The sequence below is a fragment of the Saccostrea cucullata genome, unplaced genomic scaffold (genome assembly GCF_032062105.1).
Source record: "Saccostrea cucullata isolate Sc308-1 unplaced genomic scaffold, CSIRO_AGI_Scuc_v1 ctg852, whole genome shotgun sequence".
Classification (NCBI taxonomy): Eukaryota; Metazoa; Mollusca; class Bivalvia; order Ostreida; family Ostreidae; genus Saccostrea; species Saccostrea cuccullata.
The window spans coordinates 105,522-129,360 of NW_026930368.1; the positions used below are offsets into that span (position 1 = coordinate 105,522).

General features: G+C 32.2%; 2 protein-coding genes across 2 annotated transcripts in view; one reads left to right on the forward strand and one right to left on the reverse strand.

Annotated features, from left to right (window-relative positions):
• Positions 1–2,082: 2,082 nt before the first annotated feature.
• LOC134283871 (TRMT1-like protein) lies at positions 2,083–7,625 on the reverse strand. Its single transcript, XM_062766386.1, has 8 exons — positions 7,468–7,625; positions 7,113–7,189; positions 5,793–6,033; positions 5,301–5,513; positions 4,767–4,957; positions 3,219–3,297; positions 2,713–2,994; positions 2,083–2,450 (listed from the first exon to the last, which is right to left on the reverse strand). The coding sequence occupies exons 1-8, from the start codon at positions 7,605–7,607 to the stop codon at positions 2,306–2,308; spliced, it is 1,368 nt and encodes a 455-aa protein (XP_062622370.1). The 5' UTR covers positions 7,608–7,625; the 3' UTR covers positions 2,083–2,305.
• Positions 7,626–9,350: 1,725 nt separating this feature from the next.
• Positions 9,351–23,839, forward strand: part of LOC134283873 (sodium/glucose cotransporter 4-like) — a 38,153-nt gene continuing 23,664 nt past the window's right edge. The window contains exons 1-9 of the mRNA XM_062766392.1: positions 9,351–9,483; positions 15,555–15,623; positions 16,519–16,623; positions 17,425–17,484; positions 17,643–17,747; positions 18,569–18,674; positions 20,248–20,328; positions 21,009–21,214; positions 21,420–21,555. Coding sequence (XP_062622376.1) covers positions 9,388–9,483; positions 15,555–15,623; positions 16,519–16,623; positions 17,425–17,484; positions 17,643–17,747; positions 18,569–18,674; positions 20,248–20,328; positions 21,009–21,214; positions 21,420–21,555 — 964 coding nt within the window. The 5' untranslated portion in view covers positions 9,351–9,387. The remainder of the gene's footprint in view (positions 9,484–15,554; positions 15,624–16,518; positions 16,624–17,424; positions 17,485–17,642; positions 17,748–18,568; positions 18,675–20,247; positions 20,329–21,008; positions 21,215–21,419; positions 21,556–23,839) is intronic.

Here is a 23,839-nt window from a genome sequence, read left to right on the forward strand (position 1 = left end):
TCAAGTTTGTTCAAGTCATGACCCCCGGGGCTAGAGTGGGGCCAAAATGGCCGACCAAAGTTTTACATAGGGATATATAGGGAAACCTTTTAAAATCTTCTTTTTCAAGTACTTCAAAGCCATGATTAGTGATATTTATATGGAATCATCCTCAGGTAGTGTAGATTCTAGTTTGTTCAAATCATGACCCTCTGGGGGGTTATAATTCAAGCCTCCCCCCCCCTCCCAGTAAACTCAGTTCTGATCTGATTTGTGCTTTTTCCTAGCTGATGTGCTCAGGTGAGCGCTGTGGCCCCTGGGCCTCTTGTTTAAAATTTACATGTATATCCTCAAAATTGTTTTCTTTTTATTTATATAAAAATTTTAAAAAATAATTTTGATGAGTTACTGGTACACAAAAACATGGTCAGAAAAAAAATCTATCGCTTAAAAAGGAGAAAGAAACAAACTGTGAAAAAAATGAGTGTATTCATATTGGAACACACAGTAAACTAGTGCTAATGTGCTGAATGCCAATCAGATGAACCCAAACGCTCCCCAACTCCCTTTTGGTGCCATATTCCCTGTAAGCTTCATTTATTAACACAAACTCTATGCATTTGAAATTTTAACAATGTTTACCCAGAAATGTACCATGCTCATTCAAATTTTAGCATTGCATGTGTGTGCATGTGAAGGCATATACGTAATGACCATATCATCTTGTCTACACAATCTATATATTTTAATATACTAAATATTAAAGTATTTAATCCAAAAGTATTAAAAAATTCACTCATTCAAGTGTATTTTTGATTTTACCCATTTCACGTGCACGCACGTGCATACATGAGCATGGTGACCATACCTTCTTGTAGAAGTTCATTAAATCTATCTATGTTCTAAATCCCATCCCGTTTGGTTGAAAACCAAGGGAGTTAAAACTGTTTAAAGTTTCAGCCAATCAGATTGCAGCGTACGTACACGCACATGTATGCATGTGCATGGAGACTATACCTTCTTGTAGATGTCCATTATATATATCTATGTTCCAAATCCCATCCTGTTTGGTTGAGAATCAAGGGAGTTTTAGCTATTTAAAGTTTCAGCCAATCAGATTGCAGCGCACGTGCATGCACGTGTTTTCATGATAATTTCTATATATCATGTTGTAGGATATCCTAATGCATGGCTATGTTCAAAATTTCAAAGGATCTCCTCAAAAAACAAGAAAGATATTGAGACTTTAGTTTCAGCCAATCAGAGCAAAGCGCACGTGCATGCGCATGAGATCTTGCTATTTTGACCATATCATATTGTCTATATTACTAATATATCCTTACATTATGAGTTTCAAAGCATTTCATCAAAAATTTAAAAAGTTACGCCTATATCAATTAAATCGGTCATTTTACATGTTGCACGTGCGCGCAAAATGACCTTTGTTCGGCAAATCTACATAACATGTCTATTGACCCTAAAAACATTTTACCTTAGTCGGATGTGTAGTTTACAAAATCACTCAAACAAAATTTTCAGGAATAATAATAATAATAAGAAACAGAGTAAAAACAATCATGTTCCCACAAAATGTAAAATTTTACATCCATAGCTACTAAGCAAGGCTTGTGCTGAATGCCAATCAAGAACCTCAAACCTCAAACCATGAAAATTTGACCCCACGAAAATATGTGATTTTACAGTAGTTTACTGTGGAATAATTACTCTAATCTAAAGTCAATTTTATCTTTAGTTTTAATTTTAACTGCTTAAAATGTTTTGTCATTTCCAAGATGAAGATGATATAAGTGATACATTGAGAGATTTGAAATTTGAGTTCAACTACCAGTATGGCTCAGCTACACTGATACATTGTTGATCTGGGTAAAGCTTTAAGCCTGTGTATCAAAATGGCAATTGTATATTTTGTTTGAATCGTGACTTTGTTTATTTATGCACATTATTTTTATTTATGCACATTAATTTATGTCAGGTTATGACACTTTATGGACAGTAAATTCCAGATAAGCAATTCAAATTAGTACAGTATAACTATCATCAAATTATTTTGTTGATTTATTGATAATAAAGGTACTTAGCTCATTTATAGATAAGGTTGTGAATATTCATTGTATCAACATTCCAAAGAACTCATTCATATTTGTGTAAAAATAAAGATACTTAAAAAAGTCAGACGTTCAAAGTTTAATAAAAATAGAAAACAAAACATTGCTAACATAGCAATGTATTCATCTGTATAAATGAAAAATATTACATTTTGAGTGACATTAAATGTTATGAAATGGACATAATTTATCTGCATAATTTATTGCTTGTTTTTCTTGCAGTGTTTTAATAAAACATTGTGGAACTGAGTTAGATTTGCACTGGTTCTGACACTATAAGGATCAAAATGAGTTCTACTCGCTCGGTATCCTTCAGATCTCAAAAAGCTCAGCAGTTTTCTCATCCTGCAAAAAAAAATCACACTGTGGATGTTGATTTCATCTTTGATTATCTTAAAATTTGATTTTCAAATATTTCTAGAAACGACTTGGGCTAAATACTAAAACCCTGTTAATTAAATCTATAAAATAGATCAATTTCAAAAACTCCATACAATTTTCTACCATGTTATCCATCAACTGAGCTCTCCTAAATATTTTTTGTGCCTATTGATGGATTGTATTAGTTTTTGTATCAATGATTGTAATAAGTATCTGATATACTTACTTTGGAATGGTAACGTCTTTGAATCTTCTTTTATGTATGTTGATATAAAATGGTGGATGGTCGATGCTGGCATCTTTAGAGACACATAATTTTGGCTTTTTTGAGACTGGTTCTGTATCACACCATAAAGTTTCAACAGTTTCAGAGAAATCGGAATCAGAACAGATGGCTTCCTCCTGGACGGTCAGTAGGACCTTCTTTAACTGTTCACTTAATACTGGTAACTTATCGGATGGCTTCAGTAAATTGGAGATGTAAGTGGCATCAAGTATTTTTCCTGACCTAGGTCAATAATGGAATAAATGTACTAATTTTATATCTTATAGAACATTAATAAACATAGAAGGGTTCAAATTACAAGTTATAAATCGAAGTTATCTCCCTTGAAACACAATCCTGACTAACAAGATCAAAGAGAGGTTATAAAATATACTTCATCCAATACTGTAATTGCTGGGAAAATAATTTAATGCAATAAGATTGTTTAGATATGTTTAATTACACACCACATTGGTCCCAGAACAACTGCAGTCCTTCCAGGTACTTCTTCATGACAAGAACATGGTAATAAGCTGTACGGATTCTCTGTAAAAAGAGTTTTCAACAGTTCAGTAAAGAAGGGATCTATTTGTCATCAAGCAAATGATGGTAAATAACACCACACATGACTCAAGTTACAACCATTTAGTAAAATAATACCATGTATTTAAGGTACTCAAGTTACATTCTACCGCATGAAAGACCACAACATAAAACATGAGATATAACATCTCTTACTGGGGCAAAAACACGAAATAAAACAAGTAATGTCTTGACCTACTTTTATAAGACCACAATATATCCTTACCTACTGGTGTAATACCACCATTATATCCTTACCTACTGGTGTAATACCACCAATTTATTCTTAACTACTGGTGTAATACCACCATTTTATATCTACCCACTGGTGTAATACCACCATTATATCATTACTTACTGGTGTAAAAAAGCATTACTATAGAAGTACTATTTTCCGCATGGTATTAATTTACGCTATGTACGCGGTCACAAACTTTCCGCGGAAATTTGTCCAAGCGTACTTAATATAAATATAAGGCATATAGTGACAATCTAGAAAATCCACGTAATTTTCTACCCGCGGATTAAACAGAAATTGAGATTCCGCAGAATCATGACCCTGTGGAAAAAAGTACGTCTACAGTATAACCTTACCTACTGGTGTAATACCAACATTATATCTTTACCTACTTGGTGTAATACGGTACACCATTATATCCTTAACTACTGGTGTAATACCACCATTTTATCCTTACCTACTGGTGTTAGACCACCATTTTATCCTTACCTACTGGTGTAATACCACCATTATATCCTTATCTACTGATGTAATTCCACCATTATATCCTTAACTACTGGTGTAATACCACCATTTTATCCTTACCTACTGGTGTCAGACCACCATTTTATCCTTACCTACTGGTGTAATACCACCAATTTATTCTTAACTACTGGTGTAATACCACCATTTTATATCTACCCACTGGTGTAATACCACCATTATATCCTTAACTACTGGTGTAATACCACCATTTTATCCTTACCTACTGGTGTAATACCACCAATTTATTCTTAACTACTGGTGTAATACCACCATTTTATATCCTTACCTACTGGTGTAATACCACCATTATATCCTTAACTACTGGTGTAATACCACCATTTTATCCTTACCTACTGGTGTAATACCACCAATTTATTCTTAACTACTGGTGTAATACCACCATTTTATATCTACCCACTGGTGTAATACCACCATTATATCCTTAACTACTGGTGTAATACCACCATTATATCCTTAACTACTGGTGTAATACCACCATTTTATATCTACCCACTGGTGTAATACCACCATTATATTCTTAACTACTGGTGTAATACCACCATTATATCCTTACCTACTGGTGTAAGACCACCATTTTATCCTTACCTACTGGTGTAATACCACCATTTTATCCTTACCTACTGGTGTAAGACCACCATTTTATCCTTACCTACTGGTGTAAGGCCTCCAGGAAGAAAACACCGCTCCTCACAAATCTGACAGTGCAATTGTTCTTTAATCTGATTGAGGCTTTTGTCAGCATTTTGTGGTCCCCTACACACCTTTAATACAATCAGAAAAGTGTCCTCTATGCAGGCTGACAATAAAACATTCAGTCCTTTGTTACATCTAGAGGCTGACCTGGCAGAAAAATATCATCTTAACAGTTACTTAACATGTATTACTGAAGCAGAACTTATAACTTTAAAGTTCAATAATTTGCAAGATTTATGTATCAACAAATTCTGACATATATTCAATTAAATGTTTGGTTGGACAAGTATAATCTGTGGAAAAAGAAATATATTTCAAGTTTTGTAATTGAATCTTATACCAGTGGAATTTTTATATGAGGTAAATAAACACCTTCTTTTAATATGTAAACAGATTAATTCAGCATTGACATCAGGTTACTGGGATAGAAGTTAGTTCATTGTAAAAATGTTATTCAGTAATCATGAATTCTTGGGAAAAGATGGCTTACCTAACAGCACAACCAATGATAACTCTGACAGCCATCTCCCTCATGTAGTCAGTCTTCATCACGTGGGCATGACAATAACGCCTAATCACGTTAGCTGTCCTCGTAAACTGAATAGAAATGTCTGATGATGACAGACACAACAAACCATCGTTGCGTAAATTACTAAATACTGAATCAAAGTAATTTGTCATGTGACCCTCAGGTTGAAGAAATCTACAAGATAATAATTATTATAATAGAAAATTTAGGAAAATATTTTCATCTAGTCAGCAGAAATTATTACATACAGGGTATTTTTGTTAGACATTTTTCATTAAATTTAGCTTGGCTTTAGCCATGTATATGTATGAAAAAAACTGTACAGACATAACTAATGAGTAAAAAGCCTGCCATGTACATAACTCAAAAGACTGGATGCTGGCATCATATGAAAATGCACAAGTACATCTACTCTTAGTAAATTCATTTTACACACAGAAAGAAAAAACTCACATGAAATCAAAGGCTTCCAGATGTAACAAAACATTTGGTTGGCACTGACAAATGTGGACTTCATCATCTTTCTGTTTAAGTTGAACATCACCGGGTTGTCTTTCAAGTGAAAAATTAAATTCAGACCACATAAAATCTGAAACTTGACAGTTTCTTTTGACTGCATCTAATTCTTTGTTCTGTGCAATGAGAACATTAATCTTTGATGAAAAGTGTTTCTTCCATTGCAATCCAGCAATACCTGCAATAAGGAAGAGCTGTAATTAAAATATCTGCATCCATCTACATGCTTAAACAGAATTAAGAAATGAACAACTTGACAGCTTCAAAGCAGACAACATAAAAAATCATAGTTTTACATATACTTGTTCTAATTTTTCTTCCTTTTTTTTTGGGGGGGGGGGGGGGTAATCTTAATGGCAGGGTTGAAAACTTTTATAAATACCAGCTCTGCCTGTCTATTAATTTTATAGTGAGTTTTTAACAGTAGGAATTGACCTGAATAAAAAATGTACAAACAGAGAGTAGTGATGGAACGATTGTCGGCGACAATCGATTGTCGGTCGTTAGAAGCTCTTCGATGCTACTAATCGATTATAGAATAAATGTCGCCGACATCGCTAACAAAAAATAAAATTGTCAAACTTTAATTTTATTACCAAATCCAAGTGCAAAGAGCATAAAAGTAGTGATGAATGTTGAAAACATGAAAGGATCCCGTGTCTTGTTGATACTTTTACCGCCATGATTAAATATGGGGTTAGACTAATACCAGGAAACAGTAATATTGCAAGTAAAGGAAAAATAATTAGTCTAGTCAATCTTTAAACGTAATTATAATCATAAATACAAGTCTAACATGAGGAAAATTACTTTTACAACTTGCAATTTTAACTAATCAAAACTAATTTTAAGAAATAAATACATACATGTATTAAATGAAAAGTGGGACTAATATCAGTAAAATACCCATTGCATGGACTTTATAAAAAAAAATAAATTCCCATTCAGTTTCAATAGTCCTATATTGTTTAAAGTAGACAAAATACTATTTTCCACTTTTTAAAAAAAGAAATTTCAATTAAAATTTTTTAATATTTTATGTAAGTATATGTTTTTTTTATGTAAAAGTCTGACAGAAATTTGAATAAGTTTTAACTTTTCTATATTAATTTTATTGAAGTTCAAAATTTTGATTATAATCGATTATTAATCGATTATGCCCAGCCGATTATTACCGATAATCGATTATGATTTTTTTCCGATTCCCCATCACTAACAGAGAGTAAGGCTGATATAGTATATATATTTAAAAGTTACCATCTTCATTCTGTAGATCAACACAAAAGATTGGTTTTGATGAAATCGTTGAACTGAGTAGCCGTAGTAAACATTCCCTGAAAAAATGTTATGCTGAATTTTAATGGAATGTTATTCTGAGAAAGTGGAAAATTTCATTGACCATCTAGCACTGAACTAAAAGTTTTTTTCAACAGAGTTGACAAATGTTTGAACAGTTGAATGAATCATAAATAGATTTAATAATGTGATAAAAATTAAGTCTTACACAAAGTTTTATGGAGTGGTAAAAGAATATGAATACAAACCACTATTGTACACATGGAGTTCGAATTTACTCTGTTTACATTATAATATATACCAACTTTGGGCATACCTGATTACTTTAAACTTTTTGTTGTTTACATTTTGTTTCAACTTCTTCTCTGTGTCTGTTTTTACTGTGACTTGTACATCAAATTCTTCAAACTGCGCAATTTCAATACATGGAGAATTATTTGAGCGCAACACTTCCATTACTTTAACCACTCTTACCTTTAGATCATAGAAGAGTTCCATACATGTATGTCGATTCGCGGTGAGTTGATTCGTATGATAGACATAATTAAAGCAATGTCATTGTTTTTGATGACCAGAGGCAGAGAAGATAATTCTCAAAAATAAAATACTTTTCACTTTAGAATGAACAAAGCCTACTCTCTACTAGAGCCCTGACCCAGGGCCAGGTCAAGAAATTCAGTATGCACAATTTTGGTTGAGGCACCTCGCTCATCATAATGATTTTCATAGAAATAATGCATAAAATGTGGTATTATTTTTAAAGTATATTCAAAACAGGTGCAATTTAAACCAAATACAAAGGTTATCTGCAAAATACCCAAAAGCAAGAGGACGATTTTCAAAACAGTGTGGTTTATGGTTTTTTTTTTTTTAATAAATTACTTTATATACCGTAACCCTGTCAATGAAATTCACTGTCATTGAAAAGATACCCTTGCGCATCATAATTATTTGCGCTTGGTATGTTTGCCTTATACATAGTAGCAGGGGAAAAAAACTTTTTTTTTAACTACATTGTATTTCCGAAACAAGTGCCTTGCCTGTGATATTCACTCAGGGACCTAATATAATCAATAGAGTCCCTATTGTGCGGATCTAGAGTTCCGCTCAGGGTTCTAGGGGTTCCGGACCCCCCCCCCCCCTTGGAATTTGCAGTTACTTAATGTATATACAAATTCAAGTAAAGTACGTGACCTCGGACCCTCTACAAAACACGGACCCCATCTCGAAAGTGCAGATCTACTTATGTGAAATTGGTGTGAAAAGTCATAGGTCTCAAGCTTGAAAGTCAATGACTACCCATCCCCTCCCAAACGATTTTTTACGTTTGGGAAATAAATGGAATCATGTTTTCTTCTTCTTCTTCTTTTATTTATTTATTTTTTTTTTTTTTTTTGCTTGTCAGGAAATTCCTGGGTTGGAAATTCTTTTTTGACATGGGGTGGAACCACCCCCCCCCCTTTGGAAAAAAATTCATGGATCCGCTCCTGCATGGTCTCACACCTGGCCCTGATGCTTCAATTTTGGAAGAGGTATACCTTTGATCAACATAACATTGAACCTAGTTTATCTGCAAGGGGAGATGAGACTTTTGAAGAATTTATTCATTTTCTTTTTGATTTTAAGAGCCCCATCCAAACTCTCGAACCCCTGATTCTATAGCCATACTTTTCACAATTTTGGTAGAGGGCTCAATGGTCATTTCAATCATGCCAACAGTTTGGCTGCATTGTGTCAAAGAGTCGGCTAAACTAAAAGTGAAAGAAGCACTATAGTTTTTATGCGTTTACATCGTCTCGAGGGGTCCGCTTATTGCTCTCGCCTGGAACTGCAGAATTTGAACATGGAAGTTTATACGGTTTTGAAACTTTGAACCCATTAAAGTGACAGTGTGGCAATCAGCTGATAATATATTTAAAATATTGAATATTTTCTTGCACAAGCAATGGGTTTAAAGTTTGTTAGAGATAAACAGTGTTTAATAGAGCAAGATGATAATTAAAATTTATATAACAGAAATTTTTAATCAAAGTTGTGTTCTTCTACAAATGTATTTCAATATAAAAATTTTCATTTGATCCGAGCTTTGGTTAAATTTTGAACTGCATTGGGCCGCCATAGATTTGAAGTTGTCCCAAACCGCAAACCGCACTCGGTGCTCCTCGATCGATTCCGTAAGAACACGGAATCAGACGAAGTTGTGAACTGCACACATTTCCGTTTGTTTCATGTCGCGATGGAGGGAGATACAGTTGAAGGTACTCAGCTTCATTACGGGGATTTTATTGTCATCGCTGGATATTTTGCTTTTGTCTTGTTTATAGGATTATGGGTATGTAGTGAGATACACGTACTTAGAATTTGAATGCAATTTTTTAATCAAATGTTTATGACGTTTACTGGCAATCTGCACGCGAGATGCTGTGCTCAAGTGTCTACATCTGTCATCGTATCGTGTCATAAAATCACAAAATATTTGTAAACCTTTCGGTGTCAGTTGATGAAACTTTGGTTACAGGTAGAAATGAGTCTTTTAATGCAATTTTAAAAAAAATGAACAATGATACCTTAACTATGAAGAAGTTGGAGAAAAAAAGAAAGAGAAAATTGGCGGTTTCCGTCAAAGGAATATTCGCGAATATGCACTAGGCCTATCCATATGCAAATATAAGCACTCGAATATTCGCGATTGAACGAGTAATTAAGAAATGCTCTGTAGTTTTAAGGTTGAAACTAGGTTGACTGGACTATATACCTTGATCAGAAAGAGATTTGTTTTAACGATGTCCCTCTTTAAATTGTGGTTTGCTTTTGCTAAAATGCATAAAAATGGGAGGGGACAAACAGACATATATATTCTTGGTTTAAAAATCCCCCCCCCCCCCCCCAAAAAAAGATGTAGGAGAATGCATATATATAAAAAGTATTTGTCTGATGTCTTGATAGTTAAATATTAAAAAAATATAATAATTAAAACATGATTATTTTATGATCCATGTAGGCTCGCACCTAGATTTTCAAGTGTATAATATATTTTTTGAACAATTTATTTCTTTTACTAAATAAATTGAAGAATGTTTATTTCCCACAGTCCCATATTACCTTCTCTTTTAATGGGTGGCCATTATAAAATCCCTATATATCTTCATCTTGTATTATTATTATCACAAACATTTGAAAATATGCAACAAATTACGTGAAACCCTTAAGTTTATGTTAAAATAATAAAAAAGTGCCCCCTCTGCATTTTGTGTGTATAGTGTATCATGCAAAAGACATTGATCAACCTAGTCTGCAAAACAACACTTTTTAAATTAAATTAACTCATATACTCTGTATCCAGCCATGCAGGTGAAAAATTCATCAGTATATGTTAAATCAGTTTTTCATTTTGCACAATTTTTTTCATTCCTTTGATTTATGACTGCAGTTACATTTAGTTTTCTATCTGTCCTGAAAATTATACCCTTGCAAATTGCAATTCAGGAAAGTAGCATATGACTAACAAAAAGGAAATGTTAAAATTAAATGCATGTACATGCACATATATAGAGTGAACGTTGACGCAGTTGGTTTAAATTTTATTATCAAGTCTGTCCTCTTGGAAGCAGGATGCAAATAAATAGAGATATGTCTTAATTTATGAAGTCAGAGTTGAGTAACTGATTTCTGTATAAAATGAATTGCATGGTTTAGTGCAAATGTATAGAGTTCAGAAAATAATTTAAATATTCTGCATTGACTAATTTTATAAATTTAATTCAAAATATTACAGTATTGTTATAATATTTATTTAAAGTTCTTAAATTTGATATTATGATTTTAATTATGTCATTATTATTGAAAATGGATTCTGCCGTGGATGTCTTGTGAGGCATTCATTCATAGAAAAAATCCAAAATAATATGCTTCATTGTCATGTATGTCGGGTGTAATGGAATATTTTGTGCCTAGTGTTTAATGCATGTTTAATCTAAGTAAAGAGATAATTTAGATTTCTGCAAGAGGTCTCTTATTTCTAGGTTAATTGCACAAAAAATTGGCCAAGCATGATAGAGATTTTTCCCTATAGTTATTTAAAAATTAAATAGTGACATACTTTTTAAAATCAAAACTTTTACAAAGTTGAATATCAATAATTCTTTTAGAAAGTTCTTTCCATTAAACTCTCACAAAAGAGCAGTAAATAAAAACTTTAGAAAATCTTTAAAATTATGTGTTCTTTTAATTATGTATTTGATAATTTGAGAGAAAGGATTTCCATGAGATAACTTTGTAATAAAAAAGACCAGTATTCATAAAATACCTAAATTCAATAATTAATGTGTTTTTATAAGGGAAATCCATTGAACTTATTTATATGTTAAACAATGACAGCTGAAGCACCTGAAGATCTGATGATGAATGACATATATACATCACTATGGACATAGGTGTATATGTAAACAGAGAGGAGAGTCCTCTTTATAAATCTTAGACTATCTCTCCGATCAGAAGTTTTCTAAAATATGACAGAGATCCTGTCAACCATGGAATGTCACAGTGTAAGGTCCTGTAGATTGTTTGCATCTTGAGAGAGGTATTCTAGGTCAAGATTACGTTTTTATGCAGCTACATTCCATTTCTCTCCAACCCTCTATCCCCTCTTTGAGGCTGTTTCTCTACAAATAAGAAATGAACCCTAAGCATCATAGATTCTAATAAATCTACAAGAATTTGAAATTGAGAGCACTGAACTATCTGGTCTTCTAGTGTGTTCAAATAAATTGATGGGAAAGTCTAGTGCCCAGTCCATATATTCCTTACATTCAGGCAGTCATTATGAAAATTGTGTGACATATATGAAGTGACACAGTTTGCATCAACATACATACCCTACAGTACAGAAAAAACTTGGCAGTAACTCAACTACCCATTCATAAGAAAATAAAATGATATTTAAGTATATGTGATTACCTGTATATAAAACCAAAATTCTTGGAATAAAGACTTTTTAATCTTGTTCCCTTTAAATAAACTTCCCAGGGAATATGTTATTAAAATATAGCTATAGTGAAATACTTGGATCACTAATGCGTGAATTAAAATTAGTTTTAACATCTAAAAAGCTTAAATTTTGTTTAATGACAGAATTCTAAATTAACAGATTTTAAAATTTAATGCATTTAAAGATAAATTTTCATTTGATAAATGTCAAATTCAATATTCAGGTAGTACATGTATTGTCAGAAAAAATAAAGCAGTGTTCATTTTAAATTGATCTTGATTTTTTTTTTCTTTTTAAAGCAGGAAACAGATTGTTTAGCTCAGGTTTCACAAAGGGTTATTTTTCTGTTAATTATAAGCTTAAACTGGCTGGTCAATAATAAACTAGCTACTGGTATAATAAGGTGTCTCAATGTTTCTCAAAAACTAAATAGTGTCAACCAGGTTGGTGGAAAATTTTTATTAATCATTAAATCATAGCAGTTATTCATGCAGTCTTCCAAGACATACCAAAATTTATGTTCCCTATCAAGATTAAAATGTGTTAAATAAGTGAAGTCCCATGGTGGTGCTATAACTTAAAAAATCTCTTACTGCCTATAAAAGGCTCCAAGTATCAAGTTTCTCCAACTCAAGGGAGAAACGGGGTGGCAGATGGCTGTATGCACATTTGGCATTTTGAAAAGAATTTTATATACTTGATATAGCAGGAAGAACATTCTTGGAAAATCATAGCATTATAATTGTGAGAATGGCGATGAATTGAATGGCTATAATTTGAGAAATGACAGTAGTTACCTTTCAGTATATCTAGTGAAAAATTCTCAATGGGACATCAAACAAACAAACAAAAACAAACATTTACTTAAATTGTAATAAAACTGATTATCTAAGAGCCAATTAATTAAAAATGTTCTTTTAAGTCAACATTGATCCCCAGTAAAAGGAAAAATCTAGAAGAAATGAATGATGACCTTTAAGACTTTGATAGGAACCACAGGAGGAATTTGTCTCCTCTATTGAAGACTGTAGTCTGAGATATTATATCATTCTGTTTCCCTTTTGTGCTTCTTGACCTTAATTCACCCATAAACAAGCATTGTTTAAGCAAGCAAAATGATTTAAAGTGAAGTTTGGTTTAAGTGACTGTAATGGGAGAGTGTGCTGGCACCAAATGTAACTGGAAATGAGAAGTATGTGATGGACCAGACTGGGATTTGGACCCATGCTTCCTGAATTTCTGATCAGGTGCTCTACCAACTTAGCTATCTGGCCCCCAGCAATATTAATGTAGACGTACATACTTTTCTCCACGGGGTCAAAATTCTGCGGAATCTCGATTTCTATTTAATCAATGGGTAGAAAATTATGCAAATTTCCTAAATTGTCATTATATGCCTTACATTTATATTAATTACACTTGGACAAATTTCCTTGGAAAATTTGTGACCGCGTACATAGCTTATATTAATACCACGTGGAAAAAAGTACTTCTACAGTATTATGAAATAGGAATTTAATGAGAATAATGCGAGAGTCGCTTCAAACCAGGAATCAAGCTATCTGGCCACCACTGATCAAACCTTCTGACTGCCAAATAACAATAAAACTTAGTTTTTTAGATTCTCATTTCAGAGATTTCTTCCTCCCTTTTTGGCACTAAAAAATCTCATTATTTTAAATTCATAAATTGTACTTTGCGAAAAAAGTAAGCAGTGATTTGTGGTGTAATGGCTTTTTAGTTCGTCATAAAGCTGTGAATATAAAATGCTTGCCTAGCAATTATGCAGGGATAACAATGTTAATTCAAACAGACCTAAATACATGTACCTAACCTAGGAGCTAAATATAAGCTGGCTACAGTCTTGAACACAAACCTATAGCGATCAATTTAAGTCAGAGGTCAAGGTTACAGCTTAAGCAGAATTGTGAAAATTCCATTTGAGATCTAGCTAATCTCTTGGTTGAGTGATGTTTATGTTTTACTAAAAGCATTCTCTCAAAAAATCTGGTGATTATCTTTTTAATCTAGAGCAGTGCAGTTCTTACAAGATATAAATGACAAATGATTAAAGAAAGATAAGTATAGGACATGCACATGTAAACTAATGGACAATGTTAGTATATACATGTAACAATGAATTATGCTCATTTTAACAAGAAACGGGAACTTAAATTGCTAAAAAAATTTCCCCACAATTCCTTGAAAATACAAATGTTTTGAAATCTTAGAGTACATCATTTTTAGCCCCAGCATTCTAAATGCTAGTCTTGTAATTAAGTAGGCCAAGGAGCCAATAAATTCCTCTGTTACTGACTGGACCAGCACAGTACCTAGTAACACATGCGAGTTTTGAGTGTTTGCAATGGAGGGAGATTTACATTTATCTTATCTTTTACTGTTAGGAATACATTTATCTTGTAAGGATACATCTAGTATGTAAGGAAAAGAGAGCATTTAGTGATAAATTTCACCTGAGGAAATAAAGGTTTCTCAAGAAAAAGAGAACACTGAATCAAAGATACCTGTAATTTTGTACTCCAGTTTAAGTTAATTGAAATTTTATGTTTACCAAGGAATCAATTTAAAAAAGGTGAAAATATAGAACAAACTCAAAAATTGAAACTACAAATCTATAAATGTGGCATAAAACATGGGTTCTGGAAAGTCCAGAGATGGGATCAGGTGCCAAGGAGGAGTAAGCATCCCTTGTTATTAGGTCACACCTGCCAGGGACCCTGTGTGTCTACTTGATAGTCACCAAACCTTTTATGCTTAGGTTGGCAATTAAAACAAGATGATGACCCTATTGCATTTGATTTTAGACCAAAAGGTCAAAGGAAACTCCCCCCCCCCCCTGCAATTACAACATCATTTATTGAAACAATAATTTTAGAACAATTTAATTTGATTTGAGAGAGAGAGAGAGAGAGAGAGAGAGAGAGAGATGAAATGAATATCATGTCATCTGCTTGGTTGATTCAAAATCTTTTCCAGAAAATCTTCATTGAATGTCATGGATTTTATCATAAATGCTTCTTAGAGGTACAAGCTGATAAATGCATGTGACTTGATTGTACATGTTTTGGCCTTTATCTTCTTGTGCACAGTGCTTACATCTAGCAAGTCAGATTTCTTCTAAATTACTGATTAAATACCAAAGATTTTTTTTATGGCCTCTGCTTTGGTACAGGTCTCAACAAGAATCATAGATATCTGTCCATCTGTCTGCTAGTTAACACTTTTTTATGATGATAAATTAAATATACTTCTTGTCCTAATGATCTTAATAATATTTATCACATAGGTAAAGGATTATTAAGGAAGACATCTTTTTACTGGATGTGAACTAAAAATGTACTTTGAGTTTGGAAATATAAGATTTGACAAATCACAGTTTTATTTTCTTTTGACAGACATCTCGGCAAAATCGGGGCAGTGCAGGAGGCTATTTTCTGGCAGGAAGAAATATGCACTGGATACCAGTAAGACTTCTTAGTAGGAAATATGAATTATGTCAAATAAAATATGGTTCTTAAAAATTTACAGTATTATTTACTTGAAATTTATTTTTCTCCCATTATTACATTTTATGAAAAATTAGACTCTTGAAATCTTGAACAGTTTCCTATGAATGTATAACATAAGGAAAATTGATATCAAGGTCATAGGAAAGGTCAAAGTCATAGAATTATGACATTATTGAATAGGTCATATCAATTTGTATTTTTATATTAAGTTCAATTTTTTTTTTGAACAGTGTCTAAAAACAAAACGAACAAAATTAGAAATAGTGGGTCAAGGTCATTTGGAGATCAAGGTAAAAAAAACTTGCAGTTTTACAATCCTTGCCAATATAAAAATAACTGCAAAAAAAACAATACCTGGTAGTTGGGTCAAGGTCATTGAGACAGTGAAGGTCAGGGAAAAGGGTCTAAAGTATTAAAATATCTTCAACATTTTTCTTGAAACTGAGCGAAATGCAAATTTTGACAGATTAACCATAGACCAAAAAAAAAAACAAACCTGTTATCCCTGCCATATTCTTAGTGGGGCATTAATATTGAAAGCTGATCCTATGTTTGATTATGTTTGAGCATATCTCACTCAATTGTTAATGTGAAGTGCCATCAGTAAAGGTGAATATATTCAAAGTCATATCAAGTGAAGAAAAGACATGCAAAAAATTATAAAAAAAAAAAGTCGAGATGTTCAACATAAAATTTGCAAATGGCCTTGGTTTTGTTGGCCTATTATTTAATTTGATCTAGAAAAATGACAAGTCTGAATTTTTAAAAAAATTGTAATTTAATTCAGAAAAATTAATTAAGTTTATCAAACTTGATTAAATGACAGAATTGGTGTTATGTTACATTACAGGTTGGAGCCTCCCTATTTGCCAGTAACATAGGAAGTATCCACTTTGTGGGGTTAGCAGGATCTGGAGCCGCTTCAGGAATTGCTATTGGCCTGTATGAACTCAATGTATGTTACGCAAACCATACAGTTACGCAATAATAAACCTAATAATTATAAGCTGTCATATAAAAAGGAGGATGTTGGTGGTATGGTGTGAGAATGTAAAGTTCACTGGTTTTGAACAGAAGTGTGAGAACAAGTACACAGTAACACATATGATAATTTGATCTACTAAATGAATCAAGTACAAGTTTTAGGGTACATGTATATTTTTTGCTAAAAAGTGTATGCCATTGGGTGAACTAATTCATAACTACACATGTACTCTACTGTAACCTTATAAACAAGAGAGCTAAATTGAAAGTTACACATATTAAGGATTTTAAAATCTAACTTTCTTCACTCAAGAATAAAGTGAATGGATAGCTAAGTCTTTAAACTTATTGAAAAGTGATAGGTTATATTTGCCAAAAAGGTCATTATTATAACAAACATAGAAGTCACGAAATGCTGACTTTGAAAATGGAGTTGTTTTATTCCTTGTAACATCAACTTATGTGTGAGTAGTCTGTCTTAGTTTTAAAGATTTATTATACTCAGAGAGGAGAAATGAAAGATGTGCAGATTATAATAGAGATTATCAGTAATGCTGACCATGGCAGTTGTCATTTTAATTGGAAGCTCGTTTGTACTTGTATAATTATAATTATATAAAACAAAAGGTGTGATTGTTTGCGTGAACCATATTTAGAGCCATGCAGGGAACTCTCTATGTATTTCAGATATATATGTTAGGAAAATAAATTGATTCTATTTGGTTATCCTCTTTAATTTGTTGACTAAAGCCAAGTTCTCTTCTTTTTTCAGGCTCTTTACATCCTTATGTTATTGGGGTACATTTTTCTACCTGTGTATATTGCATCAGGTGTAAGTACAACTGTATAGCAAAATCTAAAAACGTTGATACTTTCCTAAATTTTTGCAACCATTTTCTGTGGATAATAATTTCTATTAAAGCCAATGAATATGAAATTTAACAAAAAAGGAAAGTGGAATTCAAAAGATGATGATTTTTATGTTGAAAGGTTTACACGATGCCTGAGTATCTGAAGTGTCGGTTTGGAGGGCAGAGAATCCAGATCTATATGGCTGTCTTAGCTCTCCTTGTGTACATCTTTACTAAAATCTCAGTAAGTTTTGTACAATGTGTGTTTCTTCAATATATGTGCAGCAGTGCATAAAATCTTTTGTATATTAATTTAAGTAGTCCTCTTTTTTGCAAAACAGGGGGAGAAAAATTAGTATATTCTGTACAGGTTTGTTTGCATATTTTTTTTTTACAGATATTAATTTATGAAATTTGGTAAAGACTAGCTGGCTCTTATTTTCCAACATTGAAGTGTTATATGATTACCATTGCATTTAAAGAATCTCTCAAACAATCAGCCATATTTATGCCCCCCTTCGAAGAAGGGAGGCATATTGCTTTGCTGTTGTCTGTCGGTCAGTCGGTCTGTCTGTTGGTGTACCATCAGTTTCCATTTATTTTCTGTGCAGGGGTTGTACGTATTGAAATGAAATTTGGTATACATGTACTGAGATTTATCATAAGAATACATAGGTCAAGTTCTGTTTTAGGTATGATCGACCCATTTTGGACAGAGTTATGCCCCTTTGACAGAAAAAAAATTCCAATTATTTGCTGTTTCCGTTTTCTTTGCAGAGGTTGCACATTTTGAAAAAAAAATTAAGTATACAGATTTATCATAAGAATATCTAGGCCATGTTCTGTTTTTGGTATGATTGTGCTATTTTGGATAGAGTTATACCCCCTGGACTTAGAAAAATTCCAATCATTTGGGGAGAGGGGCATAAGTGTTTTACAAACATCTCTTGTAGCTATATAGATACTTTTAATCTCTGTTTAACTTTCAGTATATAATTTATTCATCTGACAAAATCTCAAGATATCAGAAAATTATCAATTTTTGTTTTACTTATTTTCTTTTAGGCAGACTTGTATGCGGGGGCATTATTTATAGAGCAGTCTATGCATTGGAATTTGTACTGGTCCATTCTATTACTGCTGAGTATTGCAACCATTTTTACAATTACTGGTAAGCCATTCTTACATTTCTATACTCTGTGCATAATGCATCATTTAAAGGATATTTTAAAAAAATCAAATTCTTTCTGTCACCTAGCTTTGTTTTTTAAAGAGTTGAGGTGAGTTATTGCTTGCTACAAATTATTATTAAACGATTCTCATCAGAAGGCACAGTGCTAGGAGAACTGCTTACAAGTCTTAAAATTTATCAAATTAATATCTGTGTGTCTTGCTCTAAGATACAGTTGAATTTTTTCAATATCATGATCTTTGCTTGCATGCAGACATGAAGGCAATTTCTAAAAAGGCTTAAAATGAAATACACATGTACCAGTTTTTGAGGAGAAATCGCTAAATTTGTGTCTCGCTAAAATTTCCACTTATACGGTAGGATTCATTGGCCTCTTATTGCATATTTTTTGACACCCAAATGTTTACAAAAATGTGCAAATATGGTTCTTGTTTAATTAACTTTGAGATGTTAAATAAAATTCCATTTTTGTGCATTTGCAATAAATCTAGGATGAAAATCAAACTGGCTGTGTGTCTTTTTAGCTCACCTGAGCCGAAGGCTCAAAATTTACTGGCCCACCAAAATTTTTCTGGCCCCTTAACTTTTCAAAAAAAATTTTGACCAAATAAATACATTTTCATAACTGTAAAAAATTTATACATGTTTACGTACTGGGGTAGTGTAGATTTTAAATTGTTCAATAATCCCGGGGGAAGGGCGGGGCCACTTTTTAAATGAGCCGCCATTTTTTGTCCTTTGTCGCGTTTCGGTAAACTTTTCACATTTTGACTTCGTTGGAACAAACTTGCCACATTTTATGCACTAGTTAATAGTTACTAGCTAGTTCTGGTTGTTACAAGTTTGTAATACATCCATGTTATAATAGGGGTTATGATAATACGATTCAACAACATGTGCTTGTTCATAGGAATATATTTTATTTTATATATTAATGAAATTTTTTTGTTCAAGTCGCAAGTAAGACAGTTAGGAATATATATATCTGACTGTGTATGATTTTTATAATCAACAAGCCCAAAAGTTTTACATAGAAAAATATAGGGAAACCTTTTTAAATCTTCTTTTTACTTCAAAGCCAGGAATTTTGATTTTCACTGACCTGACTTAAGTTAAATCAAAATTCACTGGCCTCTTGTATAGAAATATATAGGAAAAATCTTTGAAAATCTTCTTTCGAACCACTGGGCCAGAAAAGCCAGTGAGTTTATAGTGTGAATTGACATCATAACATAGGGTGGGGATTCATTGGCCTCTTATGTGGAAGCATCCTGGTATAGTGTTGCATATTTTTTGACACCCAAATGTTTACAAAAATGTGCAAGAACCAATATGTATAATGTTAAATTGTTTAATTAATTTATGATATATAGGAAAAATGTTAAAAAAAATTCCATTTTTGTGCACTTGCAATAATAGTGACTTTGTCTAGGATGAAAATCAAATTTCCTTGAAAACTTTAATTAGCTTCAAAGATTTGTCTGTCTGTGTGTCTTTTTGTATTATGTGATGTAATAAATTGTCTAGATTAGAGGTTTGTAATCTATTTTAGGTGGACTGACTGCGGTTATATGGACGGACTTTATACAGACTATAATCATGATAATTGGAGCACTGGTGCTAATGGGCTTGAGTAAGTCATTTTTTGTCATATGTTCAAAATGTCAAAGCAGAGCATCAGTTTCAGGAGTCTGTGTTTCACTGCATAACTACATTCACAAGTAATCAAGATAAATGGTGCAGATATATGGGTCAAATGTAACAAAAATACAAGATGTAGACATACATTTTATTTAGGACATTCATTGCTGTGCACACATCATATAATTTTCAGAAGCAGTGCCTTTCTTTTATAAGAAAATTAATTTTCTGCAGCATTTGACTGTGGAGTTTAGATTAGACCCTGGGGTTTAGATGGGACTGAAATTTGAGGTCAAATTTTTCATAAGTTCTGTATAGAAGAATAATCATTTTCTTGAAAAGGGAAAAATTTTTTAGAAAGGGAGGTAATTTAAGCTTTAATTGAAGCTTTGCACCTTGTATCAGGTTGGGATTAAAATGTTTTGCATTTTGCAAAATAGATCACAAACATTTTTATTGTAAGCACTTTTGAAAAGGTTTTGGAGAGTGTATATAAAATATAGTAGAAATTATATCTTAAAAGTTGTGGCAATAAAAACAAATCCATAAAATTTGCAAATTTTTGTTGTAAGAAATATCTGAAAAAGGTCATTTGAAATGCAGATGAATAAAATTTTGGAGAGGTGGTGGCGGGTTTTATGATTTACTGATATTTTTACATATGAAAAACAGGCTTTGGAGAAGTTGGTGGGTTAAATGGAATAGTAGAAAAATATCCTCATGCCATTGCAAACACAACAAAATATTCCAACACAACCTGTGGAATGCCTAGAGACGATTACATGCATCTGTTCCGTGACCCCGTGACAGGAGACTTGCCATGGCCTGGAATTGTGGGAATGTCCATAAACTCGATCTGGTACTGGTGTTCTGATCAGGTATAGTTTAAATGGTATCAATATGATTTTGTGACCAATTTGGTTACACAATTTTTGTCCAAAAAGATTCAAAAGAAGGACCTTATTTTCAATCTCAGACACTAAGATGATGCTTTTGGACTAGAGATACATGTATAATATAGATTTTTTCCTTTGGGCTTACTGTATTAAGTTAAATTGATTAACATTAACGAACGAATTACAGGTGATTGTCCAGAGAGCACTTGCTGGCAAGACCTTTGACCATGCTAAGGCAGGAACGGTGCTGTGTGCCTTCATCAAAATACTCCCCCTCTTCTTACTGGTATTCCCAGGAATGGTCTCAAGGATATTGTTCCCAGGTATGAGCTATCCCTATATTGTGTTACTCAGTACTTATACTCAGTTTATAGAAAACATAGTGCATATACTTCAATCATAGTCTATATTACTCAAGAAATATGAAAGAACTACTAGAAGATTATGATGCCAATAACTGAGGTAAGATGTTAATTTTGTGAAAAACATATAATAGAAAAATCTTTCTTTTTACACATAGAGAATTACACTATAATTTCTTGATAGCTGAATATGTATTAGGATTTCAGGCATTTTAAATAAAAAGATTTGTATTTTGCAGTGATGCTTGTCTGCTTTATTTTAACATTCACCACAGCGTTCATGTATTTAAAGAAGGATGGCATTAATAATTTATCCACTTGTTCATTATATTGCATGAAACAGATAACAGTTTCTGAATTTCATGCATTAAGAAAAATCTTAAGGACATTTTTTTTTTCATTTTTAAGCATACATTATTTTGCAAATTTTGCTAATGATTTTGAATCATAAAGATTTCCAAAGATTTGAGAACAGATGTCTTCTATTATTTAGACACAGACAGTATCTCAATTCGTTCCATATCAGATTGAGGATATCTTAAAAATGACTTGATCTGACATCACAAATTTGCTTTTACCATCTAGACTTATAGTATGGAAGATCACTCTCAAACACTGTGGGAAGGAAATGTTGAATTCATGCAGTACAAATATGGAGTTGTGACCTTCAGAAAAAAGATTCTAAAAAAAAAAATAGAGGGGCAATCAAATTTATGACACACCGTTTTAATAATTATGCTGGTTTTATTATAGCATGGTGTGTAAAAAGGTTTGTATTCATTTAAATAATATTTAGAAGGTTTGTTCATGTGGCCTGCTTGTGAAAGTTGATCAACGGAAACTGAATGAAAGATTTCATTGTTACATATTTTTGCTGATTATAATACTTTCATAAAATGGCTCTTTTGAAATTTAACCTGAATATATATTTCAGATAATACTGTAAATTAGTAATAAATAAGTTGGAATATTCAGCAAGAAGTGAAATACTGAAATTGATGATAATATTTCCTTGACCGTACTTTCTAAATACTGACATTTGTGTGTTAGCACTTTCACACTACTTTGTAACTTAAATTTAAAAAACAAAAGAATTGATGAAGCCCCCCCTCCCTTATCTCTTTGCAAGCCAACTGTTTCTGGTTCATTTCTCTATATTCACAAAGCCATGGCCTATCGTACTATCAGATGGCAGAATTTTTTTCCCTCCAAGATTTAAGTATATAGATTTGATTAATTGCAGAGCTATAATCATGCATATGGAATTTTTCTGTTTAGGATATTTTTTTTTAAATGACAACTTTACCTAAAAATTAAGTCTGTAAGGCAGCATGAATATTTTTCTGAGAAGTACATGTATTGACATAATTTAGATATATTTTCCTTCATATGCATTACTTGATAACCACCAAAAAAGTCAATTTCCATTTTCAAAAGTTAAGTACTTCTGCATTTTTTCATTGTTGAAAATTTAGTATACTTGTGCATTTAATTATGGATATATGAAGATTTTTTCTGAAATTTTAAAGGTCATTATATGTGACAGTTTCAGTCTCTAATTTATGAAATGCAGAGGACACAAGCTTTCATTTGATCTGGATTGTTCATAAGTCAATTACAGATAACTTTTCCTATATCTTAATTTTTTAACAAAAATGTTAATTGCGCACTTTCTTGGTAATTTTCTTGAATTAAACAATTGTTTTCAAAATATTGAGAAGCAATCCTTAGACCATGCATGAACTAAATTACCTGACAGTGTTTTTTTTTTTCTCTGTATATACCCATTTTTTTTCCAAAGTTTTCACAAAATGCAATAAAATGCACAAAATATTCAATATCAGTAATGGAATAAATATTCTATTAGACTTGTAGAAAAAAAATTGATTTAGGAAATCCTAAATGTGAAGGGAATGAAAATTATCTGAAATCCAAAATTGCATTCATTCTTACACCAACTTGTGCACACATATAAAAAAAATTTACATTCACACAGAGACAGATATGTACTAATATAATAATAACTTAATGTGTAATTTGACAGTGGCATGTGTCTTTGTGTTAATGTGTAGTAAATCATGCTCCATCACTAATATTGGACTAATTTCCCTTTCATGTCATTTCTTTCATCTGTTGAAGTTTTTATCTGCATCATTTTTAATTTCATATATTTGTTTGCTTTTAACACTATGCGATTTAGTGATTTTTAGTATAATATCATGAGTGCAGGCCAATGTATAGGCAT

Coding starts and splice junctions, on each gene's coding strand:
- LOC134283871 (XM_062766386.1), bottom strand. CDS start 7,607: ATGGAAGTGTTGCGCTCAAATAATTCTCCATGTATTGAAATTGCGCAG. Junction 7,190..7,467: donor AAAAAGTTTAAAGTAATCAG/GTATGCCCAAAG, acceptor ACATTTTTTCAG/GGAATGTTTACTACGGCTAC. Junction 4,958..5,300: donor ATCATTGGTTGTGCTGTTAG/GTAAGCCATCTT, acceptor TTTTTCTGCCAG/GTCAGCCTCTAGATGTAACA.